The sequence below is a fragment of the Labeo rohita genome, chromosome 16 (assembly GCF_022985175.1).
Source record: "Labeo rohita strain BAU-BD-2019 chromosome 16, IGBB_LRoh.1.0, whole genome shotgun sequence".
Classification (NCBI taxonomy): Eukaryota; Metazoa; Chordata; class Actinopteri; order Cypriniformes; family Cyprinidae; genus Labeo; species Labeo rohita.
Genome location: NC_066884.1, coordinates 11,345,951 through 11,358,740, shown reverse-complemented (window position 1 = coordinate 11,358,740; position 12,790 = coordinate 11,345,951). Strand labels below are relative to the sequence as shown.

The 12,790-nt window shown below is 36.3% G+C and overlaps 1 protein-coding gene across 1 annotated transcript; it reads right to left on the bottom strand.

Moving 5' to 3' along the window:
• Nucleotides 1-503: 503 nt before the first annotated feature.
• selenbp1 (selenium binding protein 1) lies at nucleotides 504-10,599 on the bottom strand. Its single transcript, XM_051132348.1, has 12 exons — nucleotides 10,348-10,599; nucleotides 9,366-9,422; nucleotides 6,898-7,010; nucleotides 6,562-6,747; nucleotides 4,176-4,296; nucleotides 3,920-4,102; nucleotides 3,661-3,846; nucleotides 3,477-3,551; nucleotides 1,532-1,653; nucleotides 1,316-1,408; nucleotides 988-1,106; nucleotides 504-892 (listed from the first exon to the last, which is right to left on the bottom strand). The coding sequence occupies exons 1-12, from the start codon at nucleotides 10,349-10,351 to the stop codon at nucleotides 730-732; spliced, it is 1,422 nt and encodes a 473-aa protein (XP_050988305.1). The 5' UTR covers nucleotides 10,352-10,599; the 3' UTR covers nucleotides 504-729.
• Between the last annotated feature and the right edge of the window lie 2,191 nt (nucleotides 10,600-12,790).

The following is a 12,790-nucleotide window of genomic DNA, read 5'->3' as shown; positions in this document are numbered from 1 at the left end:
TGTTTTTACAATAATTATTTTATTGTTTTATTTTACTAACCATTTTACATACTTATCCTATTTGTTGCTGCACTGTTTTTATCACAGAACATTATAAAAAATACACTTTTTACTTAAGTAATATTTGTCCATATCTGCACTTTTCATACTTAATAAACTAGCCCAAGTTGTGAAGTAACTCCATTAAAACTGTTGTTAAACAGTTGCATTTTTCTTTCTCTGCAGCTTGATAAGGAAAATGCCTTAGAAATATTAGAAAATAAGTAAAAATATTCCCACCTTTTATTAGTTACATGCTCATTTTTTTCTCTCTGTGTTACTAAGCATTTAAACTTAAAATATAGCATTATTTAGAATGTATTCATAAAAGGATACTTTAAAATGTGTGCACTTAGAGTGACTGTGTGCACTCGCTCTGTGCACTTGCATCACGTGTTTAAAATCTACTTTGCAATTCTAATGATTCGGAAAGCCCTTGCAACAACAAACGAGAAAGCCTTGAGTCACTGGGATACAAAATATTTATTTTAAAAAATGCAGAAAGCATATAAAGATGATGAAGAATTGTTTTTGCATTAAAGATATGATTCACAACATAACTGACACATAATACGATTAAGGATTTGGTCTATACATAGATATATGTATACATACATGATCATGATATTGATGATATACTGTATCTCCAGTGAGACTATAGGAATAATAATTCTGCTTCTTGGAACATTTTCACAACCAGATATCAGAAGTGCAGTCTCCTCCAGGATATCTGATCTCATGGGCAAGTACAGGACCATGTGGTTCTGCTCCGAAATCAACAAGGAAATTCTCATTGAGCTTCAGGCCGCCTTTATCTGTGTCCACGTCGATCTGCATCATGACCGACCCCTCCCTAAAATGAAATAAGAGGCATATTGCAGCATAATAAACCAACTTACTTTACATAGAATACTCGGGTAGCATTACAAATACATATTTTTGTCTCACTTGACGAGGTCAGGGTAGAACTGCTTGTCCCAGGCACTGTATAAAGAGGTGGTGACGTACAGACGTTTTCCATCCAAGCTCAGCTGGATCATCTGAGGGCCTCCCTGCACACGCTTTCCCTGATGAGCAAATGAATGTTTTAACCTCCAACAAATGATGTGCTCTAATTGCTCTCTTTAGGTCTGAGTGACCTAATGATTTGGAGGACTATCGGCTGGGTCATCTGTCAATTAGTCCACAGCTTTAGGCTGTTTTCCTCTACATAATGGCTAACACAAATGTGTACACAGAGCTCACACGAAGCACACTTGGAAATCAAACAAGGTACCTTGATTATCCGTGGGACTGGCTGTCTATCCAGTTCTTTGTCCTCCAATACTTTCACTGGTCCGTCTTTTAAAATGCTGCCCCCAAGGAAGATCTTAAAAATGCATTTCATGAAATTAAATGCACGTTCTACTGTTTTGACACTTCATTTGTCTTTGATTCGATTTTAGAAATGTAGACAAAGGTGTCTTGATCCTGCTAATCCAAGTCGTCATACCTGACCAACCATACGCGGCTTCCTCCTGTCAGTGATGTCATATTGTCGAATGTCACCATGCAACCAGTTACTGAAGTACAGGAAGCGATCGTCCAGTGAGAGCAAGATATCCGTAATGAGACCTATGGCAAAAAAACCACATAAACGAGTGTCTAATTTTTTGCCATTATAGCAGATTGTCAAATTGAAGTCCAGCGGGAAAAAATACGAGAAAAGCAAAAAATGTAAAAGGTTAGAAATTGTTACATTACACTAACAATATATAGAAATATGATACGCATATCATATTTTGGACACGGAAGCGGTGACGCGCGACATCAGGCTTAACAAGCGAATAACACATAACAGTATGTAGAAAAAAATATACCTTTATGTTTTAAAAAGGGGGTCCTTTACTAAGGGAATCCTCAAGTTTAGTTGGTTACTGATGTCAAGAAGTTTAAAAGCATTCTATTGTAAATTTTATTGTATGTTGTATTTCTCTCATAACATGTTTAGAAATCACATTGTGCATATAATAATTATTGTTTGTTTTTCCATTAATAGAAATGTATTCACATCCATTTCCACCACTGAATAAAAAATAAAGGAGGCAATTGCAGGTTTTTATCTCACAAGTCAGATTTTTTTTTCTCAGAACTGTGTAATACAAACTCACAATTCTGACTTTTTTTCTCAGAATTGCATGATATAAACTTGCAATTGCGAGTTATTTTAAGAAAAATAGTCAGAACTGCAAGTTTATATCTCGCAATTCTGACGATATTTCTCAGAACTCTAACAATTGGGAGTTATAAAGTCAGAAGAGCAGGATATAAACTTGCAACTGAGAAAAATAAAGTCAGAATTGCAAGGTTAAAATAATTTTTGCTTTTTTTCCTCGCAATTCAGACTTCTTTTTCTCAGAATTGCACTATATAAACACGCAATTGCAAGTTTTTCTAAAAAAAACGGCCAGAACTGCAGAATTTATATCTTGCAATTCTGACTATTTTTCTCAGAATTATGTGATATAAACTCGCAAGTTATAAAGTCAGTATAACAGGATATAAACTTGCAAATTGAGAGAAATAAAATCAGAATTGCAAGAAAAAACTACTCTGACTTATTTTTCTCGCAAATCTGACTTTTTTCTCAGATTTGCATGATATAAACTCACAACTGTGAATTATTCTGAGAAATATAGTCAACTGCAAGTTTATATCTTGACTTTTTTTCTCAGAATTGTGTAATATAATCTCACAATTGTGAGTCAGAATGGTGGGACATAATATTGCAATTGGAGAAATAAAATCAGAAATGCGAGATAAAATACAATTCTGACTTTTTTTCCCATCGCAATTCTGACTTTTTCAGAATTGTGACAAACTCTCAGTTTCGAGTTACAAAGTCAGAATAGCAGGATATAAACTTTTTCTCAGAACTGTGATATAAACTCAATTGCGAGTTATAAAGTCAGAATAGTGAGAAATAAACAACTGAGAGAAAGTCAGAATTGTAAAATAAAGCACAGTTCAGGTGATTTTTTCTCAGAATTGTGTGATATAAACTCACAACTGTGAGTTATAAAGTCAGAATACTGGGATATAGACTCGCAATTAAGAGAAAAGGTCAGAATTACCAGATAAAAATGCAATTCTGACATTTTTTCTCAGAATTGTGTGATATAAGCTCACAATTGCGGGTTATAAAATCAGAATAGCGGGATACATACAACTGAGAAAAAGTCAGGGTTGTGAGATAAAAACACACAATTCTGACTTCTTTTCCTTGCTGTTCTGACTATTTTTCTCAGAATTGTGTGATATAAACTTGCAATTGCAAGTTAAAAAAAATTACTATTACCTTTTTTTATTTTTCATTCAAAAGGGATTCCATAGAAACTAAACAAAAATTAAACAAAACAAAAAAATATATACTATAGAATGCTCCTAAAAGCACTCACCTGGCATTTCAGGAAGAGCCCAACCTTTCACCTTTTTGCTTGGAATTTGAATGACTTTCTCTGCTGCCCAGTCCCCTTTCTGTAAAATGCAAAATTGCTTACATGTATTTAAAAAAACAATTAAAATGGCCTTTAAACCCTATTTTAAGCCTTTAAAAAAAATGTTAAAGTGCTTTTTATGTACTTGCCGGAGTCTTGTAGAAACGGAAGACGGTGCTCTGAAGAGCACAGCCCACGAATCCTTCAGCTGCAGAAGGGTCATGCAGGAATCGGATCTCCAGTGGAATAGCGCCCTCTTCCCCCAGATCCAGAGTCTGAATCCGCTTGTGTGTGGTCCAGTCCCACACATGGATGCGCCGTCCATAATGACCTACAAACAAATCTGATCATCACTGCCAGTCGGCCGCAATGACTCTTGATCTTCCTCTTGATTATGCACATACCAGCTTTGACATCTGCAGGGTTGAAGCCGTGTCCCAGTGCTTTGGGCGCTCCCCACTCGGTACTGATCATGACGTTGTGACGAGGCTGGTACCAGAAGTCATAACCGAACGGAGCTGCTTCACCTGGCTGCTCCCAGTTGCCAATGACTTCGAAAGTCTCACCATCCAACAACACAAATCCACCTTGAAATGAACAGAAATAAAAGTAAGTGTAAATGTGTATTAAAAAGACAGAAAGGTGAACACAGCATCCTACCTTTGCCATTGCCAAGAGGATCACCCATGGCACTGATCATGATTTGGCCACTGCCTAAGCAGTGAGAAGTGTGGGGGTTGGCAAGGCCACATTTCCAGAACAGATCTATGGGCTCGACTATCTGGAGAAGGAGAGAGATAGAAAGAATTCATGGGCTTGGCAAGAACAAAACATTCTTACAATCAACAGTCATGTATTAAGGGGTGGTCACACTTGATGTTAAGCATTATGTCGTAGATGTTAAACCAAACTGCTTTGGACCCCAGTCAATAAGGGTAACAGGACATGATGTCAGGTTCCTCAGATTACTAACCCAGATGTTCATCCTCAGTTAAAACCATCACAGTTAGGATATTCCTGAAGAGACGGGCTCTTACAGTTGAAGTCAAAAGTTTACATACACCTTGCAGAATCTGCAAAATGTCAATTGTTTTACCAAAATAAGAGGGATCATACAAAATGCATGTTATTTAGTGCTGACCTGAATAAGATATTTCACATAAAAGATGTTTACAAATAGTCCACAACAAGAGAGAAAAAAAAAAGTTGAATTCATTAAAATTACCCTGTTTAAATGTTTACATACATACGCTTGATTCTTAAAGGGGTCATCGGATGCTAAGTTTACTTTTACATGTTGTTTGAACATTAATGTGTGTTGGCAGTGTATGTACAAATCTACCCTATAATGATAAAAATCCATGCAGTGGTTTTTAATTAATCTGTAAAATATAATATTCCCTTTTTCAAATTCGCACACCAACAGAGGCTGCTCCCACGATAGTTGATTGACATGAGCGTTTTACCTCAGACCAGCTGTAACAGTCCGACCTCTTTGTTTTGATGCCGGAGCAGGGATGTAAGTTAGGCAAGAATATCTCTGATTGAGCGATTGAGGGGTTGTGTGTATGTAATAATGAACGTAGTGGTCTTCATTTACTCACGACATCTGAGCCACTGAAGATGCAGTGGATTACGTTTGTCTGTGAAGGGAATGCGCCTCCAGATCTACATATATCCGTCTATGTTTGCGTGAATCATTCATGATCCAGCTTCACTTACAGCAGAAGTGAGTATAAGGGTTTTTTTTATGAATCTTTGCGATCGCCTTTCCTAATGAAGTGCTAGTTAGCAAGTTTAGCGCCTAAACACAGCTAAAGTAAACAGGCTTGTCCTTCCACAGAGAAAAGAGAGGGGCGGGGCGAGCAGAGCTCATTTGCATTTAAAGCAACCTCGACCAGAATGAGATGATTTTTGCAGAGCTGATTTTGGCAAGGTAAAAAGGGTGTTGATTTACACAACTATTGAGTATATTATAGACTTTTCAGTAAGACCCCAAAGAATCATATCAACTTGTGGAAAATGGGCATCCAATGACCCCTTTAATAGCGTGTTGTTACCTGAATGATCCACAGTGTTTTTTTTGTTTAGTGATAGTTGTTCATGATTCCCTTGTTTGTCCTGAACAGTTAAACTGCTCGCTGTTCTTCAGAAAAATCCATCAGGTCCCAAAAATTATTTGTTTTTCAACATTTTTGTGTATTTGAACCCTTTCCAACAATGACTATATGATTTTGAGATCCATCTTTTCATACTAAGGACAACTGAGAGACTCATACGCAACTATTACAGGTTCAAATGCTCACTGATGCTTCAGAAGGAAAAACAATGCATTAAGAGCCAGGGGTGTAAACTTTTTAACAGAATGAGCATGTTTAAATAAAATCTTATTTTGCCTAAATATCTTTTTTTTTTCATTTAGTACTGCCGTTCAAAAGCAACAGAAGATACTTACATGAAGACAAAATAAATTTACCCTGATCTTAAAGTTAAAAAAATTTTCACCCCCTGGCTCTTAATACATCGTGTTTCCTTCTGGAGCATCAGTGAGCATTTGAACCTTCTGTAATTGTTGCATATGAGTCTCTCAGTTGCCCTCAGTGTGAAAAGATGGATCTCAAAATCATACAGTCATTGTTGGAAAGGGTTCAAATACACAAATGCTGAAAAACCAAATAATGTGGGACCTGAAGAGTTTTTCTGAAAAAGAGCAGGGAGTTTAGCTGTTCAGGGCAAACAAGGGACTCATGAACAACTATAACCAAAAAAAAAAAAAAGCTGTGGATCATTCAGGTAACAACACAGTATTAAGAATCAAGTGTATGTAAACTTTTGAACAGTGTAATTTTATAAAGTCAGCTATTATTTTCTCTTGTGGACTATATGTAAATGTCTTTTATGCGAAATATCTTAATCAGGTCAGTACTAAATAAAAATAACATGCATTTTGTATGATCCCTCTTATTTTGGTAAAATAATTAACATTTAAGGCGCATGTAAACTTTTGACCTCAACTGTATGTAACTGAGTGTTTACTAAAATGTACCTTATGAAGCCGTGGGGCCCGACAATCCGTCCCCACATCAACGACGTAGATGCGGGAAGAGATCAGGGAAGGCAGAATGAGACGATTGCGTCTTTTGGAGGGATCATCATAACAGCTGCTACAGGCATTCCAACCAGTATGGTGTAGCTCATCCTTTAGATTGGGCATGGGCAGCCTGTGAATCACCTAGACCGTTGCAAAATGGTGTAAATAGAAAAAAATGTTACTAAAGTAAGTGTTATACTAGAAATATTACATATTAGGAAACATGGCGCTGTCACGTTTTAATCCAAACTAGTTTTTAAGTGTACATTTCTAAATCACATTTGCTCTTACCTTGCAGAAATTGGGAGACTGTGGATTGACATCAACAGTTGCAAGATAGTCAGGCTTCTGAATGTCTGTGTTGCGGTAAATGCATGGCAGGTAGACAATCTCTTCTCGAGGTCCTGTAAGAAGAATTTATGTTTAAGTTTAAATTTCAAATATCTATTGATATTTGTTTCCTATAATTTATCAAGACACTCCATAAAGGCTGTACCATTTGTGTCCACAACATTTGATGAAGTGCATTTAACATAAAAATCTGCCATTAAGTGATTTACATGCTTAAAGGGATAATTCACCCAAAAATGAAAATTACCCCATGATTTACTCACCCTCAAACCAAGGTGTCTATGAATTTATGAGCCATTAAACGTATAAGCCTTTTATCACTACTATTATGTGTTAATAACATAACTATTTCTGTATTGCACGAAATTAATATATAATAAAAGGTTAAAAAGTTAGGTTAGCTGCTAGTTTGTTGTTAATCAAATATGATTACATGTAGACTAAAATCTTCAACATGCCTCCGAAAAATGTTAAAATGCCAATTTAGTGCAATCCAAAGCTACGTACGTATATTGCGTGGGATGAAAATGTTGAATGCTCAAAATAAAGTCTGAGCAACAACGATCAAAAGTACAGTAGAAGTGACATTCACCCACATTGGAGCGGCTAATGTTTCCACCTGCGGAAACTGAATAAATAGCCACCTCTGTCTAAGGAAAGCAGCCCGCAAACAGGAAACGCCCCCGTTCCGGGGTATTTTGCCGTACTTAACACAGTTGTAGCGCTGCAGCTGCTACAAGCTTTTTTTCACGCCAGAAAACAAATTACCAAATTATTGTGTGAGATTTGATTTTCTCGTACTTTAATATTAAATCTACATCTTTTCAGGTATACAAGCAATTTTGAACTGAATTTTAAACCAGTTCTAAATTTCAAACCTGTTCCTGAATTTGAATTGAGGTAGCAAGGGTAAAGAACTGTAATTCGAATTCGCACAGGTGGTTTAATTTTAAAACATTTTCATGAAAAACTTGGAAACATGTAGACAGCATATGGGACATTTTACATTTCAATTAGTTATCTTAAAACAATTTGGTAGACATTTTGTGGTGCTGTATCCCACAAAATGTGAAAAACCTTTAATGAATGTCTAATCTGTTGTACACTACCAGTCAAGTTTTTAAACAGTACTGATTTTTAATGTATTTTAAAGAAATATCATCCGCTCACCAAGCCTGCATTTATTTGATCCAAAGTACAGCAAAAACAGTACAATTTTGAAATATTTTTACTATTTAAAATAACTGTTCAATGTGAATATATTTTAAAATGCAATTTATTCCTGTGATCAAAGCTAGATTTTCAGCATCATTACTCCAGTCTTCAGTGTCACATGACCCTTCAGAAATCATTCTAAAATGCTGATTTGCTGTTCAACAAACATTTTAAATTATTAATAGTATTAGGGGGGGTAGGGGGGGATGGTATAGAAATGAAAAGAAATTAGTACTTTTATTTAGCAAAAAAATAAAATGATCAAAAGTGATGATAAAGACAGAATATTACAGAATATTTCTATATTTCAGGTAAATGCGGTTCCTCTGAACTTTCTATTTATCAAAAAAACCTGAAAAAATTCTACTCAGAATATTAGAACGATTTCTGAAAATCATGTGACTGGAGTAAAGATGCTAAAAATTCAGCTATGAAATCCCAGGAATAAATCACTATCTCTGTTAAATTACAATTACTATTAAATTAAATCTCTCTCGTGAATGCCAGTATGACAGTTAAAGTTTTAAACTTAAAGGATATTTTTCTTCGCAAACGCATCGATTCACTTCAGAAGGCCTTTATTAACCCCCTGGAGCCATGTGGAGTACTTTTAATGATGTATGGATGTAGTTTTTTGAGCTTCAAAATCTCAACACCCATTCACTGCCATTATAAAGCTTGGAAGACGTGGGACATTTTTCAGTCTGTATTCATTTAAAAAGAAGAAAGTCATATACATCTAGAATGGCTTGAGGGTGAGTAAATCACATGGTCATTTTCATTTTGGGGTGAACTATCTCTTTAAATTCACAAATAAAAATTAAAACAAAATTAATGAATGTGATAATGGTGTTTTTAATATGTTTATAGATTTTGCATGCCCATACAGTATAAGCCATTTGAACAGATTTTGGGACACTGATGGCTCACGTATATGTGAGGGAAAACACTAGGCAAGCAAAACAATGCAGAACAATGCCATTTTGCAAGCGAGGAGGACCTCTGCTGGTGGGGAGGAAGAGCTGCAGGATCAGATGTTTTACAGTGAGCACAGTGTGACAGTGAGTCTCCAGTGCAAAGGTCACTGCTAGCCTGTAGTGACTTGCAAATATGCATAACCAAGTCACATATTAATATACACTACCACCGTACTGTTTAGACAACATGTTTTCTTGCATTTTAAAGCACCTCACCTTTCATGGCATCCAGAGGTGTTTTATATCCTGGTCCACATCCTGAACAGGTTGAAGCTGCAAGTATAGAGTGAGAGCATACGTCACGACACACATTAATATGTGAGCTATAGTCAGTTAATCAGTTATTGAAATAGGCCAGACTAATGCAGTCATACAGACCCAATTCAATCTGGAAAGTATCCTATCATAAACTCAATTTTGTTTGTTTGTTTGTTTGTTTAGCATTTCATCCGTAATGAAAATCTGAGATTAAATGAATTTGATGAAGTGTATGGGTTAGTTGATCTCTTGACCTACAAAGCGCACCACTAGTGTGTTTACTCTTGAAAGGTAAGATGAGTTAACTACAGCAGGATATTACTTTTTACTGCCCTGTGAATGCTGGAAATAGGGAAAAACACACATACAAGCACATAAACCCAACTGCAACATATGGGTAATCTCACTATCTAGGAGACACTGTGTCTTGCCAATACTTGTTCAACATCCTTCCCTTGAGAGCAATTGTTTATGGGTTACATGACGGTCAGCCACTTCACTGAACTGCTATCTTCAAATATAGTGTTGTGTAATCACAAGCTAAGTCAACGATGAAAAAACAGGTCTGTGTTCAGTGGTGTGAAGGACTAACTGTACATGTTAATGAGCCATATTGAGGTCAATAAGAAAGCCTTAAAATGTATAAGCACTACTATTATGTGTTAATAACGTAATTATTTCTGTATTGCACGAGTTTAATATATAATAAAAGTTTAAAAAGTTAGGTTAGCTCCAGTAACACGAAGTTGGTTGTTAAACAAATATGATTACAGGTAGACTAAAATCTTCAACATGCCTCAGAAAAATGTTAAAATGCTAATTTAGTGCACTCCAAAGCTACGCACGTGTATTGCGTACTAAACATCGGGATGAAAATGTTGAATGCTCGAAATAAAGTCTAAGCAACAACGATCAAAAGCGCATTAGAAGTGACACTCACCCATGTTGCTGCAGCTGCTGCTTTCACCGGCGGAAACTCACTGACCCGTCAACAAAGCGCGGTGGACGTGCAGATTTTCTGTCACGGTTGGATTCACGCTTTCAGAGATACTAAGACCTAGGACTGTAAGATGATCATTAAAAACCACACCCAGGTTTTCAAATCGAGAATTAAAAAACACCTCGGTCTAAGGGAAACAGTGCGCAAACAGGAAACACGCCCCCTGTTCTGGAGTATTTTACCTTAGTTACTGAACTTTCTCACACAGTTTAAACACTAGGGCTGTTCGATTCCGAAAATTTTGGAATCGAGTCCGATTCCGATTCCTGGTTCTGGAATCGATGGGATTCGATTCCTCACTGTTGTTTTTGATTCTTGTCTTTTTAGATCCGAGGTGCCTAATTTCGCCATCACTGTAGGATATAAAATCTTAGAAAGTAACCTTTTCATAGCTTTGTTTTTTAAAAAAAAATATGATACATTTCTGTTTAAATTATTTTTTATCTGCATTGCCCATGAAATTAGTCATAGCCCATAGCAATGTACATGCGTTTATTGCATGAATGAAACAAGACGTGTACAGTTCAGCTGATGTTTACTTCAACCGTATGCGCTGCACAAAATTAACAAACCGTGCACTGAAACAAAATAACCAGAACATTAACAACAACATTGATATAAGAGCTCGTGTTTATCTGTCAGTCAAACGCGCTCTCATCTCGGCCGCTTGTCTGTGCTCTCGGTGCTTTCTTTCAGAATTATCACAGGCTGATAGGAAGGTTAAAAATAGCATTTATTTAAGATGGAAAATAGGATCAAGGCCCTCGATCACGTCATGATCTATTCTGTTGTGCGGCGCTCATGTGGACAATATAAGCCACTGTAAAATAACTGCTGATTCATTTTTGAACTGGTTCATTAAAACGATCAATCCGAAAGAACCTTTTTTGTGTTAACGAATCAGACTTCTAACCACTATTAGCGAGTAAGAGACAAATTAATAAATGCTTAACGGAAGGCTGCATCCTCAAACTCAGACGTGCTTTTCATTCAGTTTATTTTTGTGAATCGACGTTCAGCGACGTTTGATGACAGCAGCCGAGATATGCAGCCCTAATTCGTATGATGCAGCCATTCGTTTAAGGGCACCCATTAGCTTGCTTTGAACTGAAACCGGCTCTGAATGGGGAGTCGATTCCCCCTGACGGAATCGATTCCAACCTTTGGAATCGACTCTCGATTCCCAACGCCTCGGAATCCAGGAATCGATTCCCAGCCCTATTAAATACTTTCGTAAGCGCCGCAGCTGTTACACGCTTTTCCACGGCAGAAAACAAATGACCAAACTATTGTGTGAGATGAGATTTTCTCGTACTTGAATACTAAATCTACATCTTTTCAGGTATACGAGCAATTTAGAACTGAATTTTAAATGCTCCGAATGTTCAAACCAGTTCCTGAATTCGAATTGAGGTAGCAAGGGTGCAGAACTGTGGTTAAGGTGGTTTAATTTTAAAACGCTTTCATGAAGAACTAACCTACAAACACGTATACAACATACTGGATTTTTTTTTTTTTCTGAAATACCATGTACATTTCTGTATATTAACTAACTTTATTATCTCAAAACAATTTGGTAGAATTTTTGTGGTGCTGTATCCCACAAAATGTGAAAAACCTTTAATGAACGTATATTCTGTTGTACACTACCAGTCAAAAGTTTTTGAACAGTGAGGTTTTTAATTTTTTTTTTTAAAGAAGTCTCTTCTGCTCACCATCCTGCATTTATTTGATACAGAAAAAAACAGTAAAATTGTGAAATATTTTTACTTTTTAAAATAACTGTTTTCTGTGTGAATATATTTAAAAATATAATTTATTCTTGTGATCAAAGTTACATTTTCCCAAATAGGGTCTGGCTGCAAACATGCACCTGCACTAGATGCCTGCGCTTCCGCTAGTGACGTCATTTGCAGTCTATTTTATTTTTTACTTTATTTTATATATTTATTATTTTGGTTTTATTGAATCTCTCAGCATTTTACAGCAGTAGCCAGGTGGTGAATACAAGAAAAAATAAACTAAATTACAATGTCTCTGGCAATCTCTCAGCTACTTGCCAGGACACTTGCCAATGGAGACAAGAAGCTGTGGTGGTTAAACGATTAAAACTAATTTAGCATAACGTACAGGGTCCTGCAAGTCATCTGTAGGAGATAAAAACAAGACTCGCAAATCCGTGGCCACAGAACAGCAGAATATGAACGAATATGAATATGAAGCAGAATATGAACAGATAATACGTCTCTCGTTAAGTGTTTTCCTCCTGTAGAAAACCATTAACACTTAAAATGGCTTAATGTATTAAGATTCAATTAAAAGATAAAATTCAATATACAGTTTATCAGTATGATATATGTAGGCTACATAGTGTTTTCCCTCG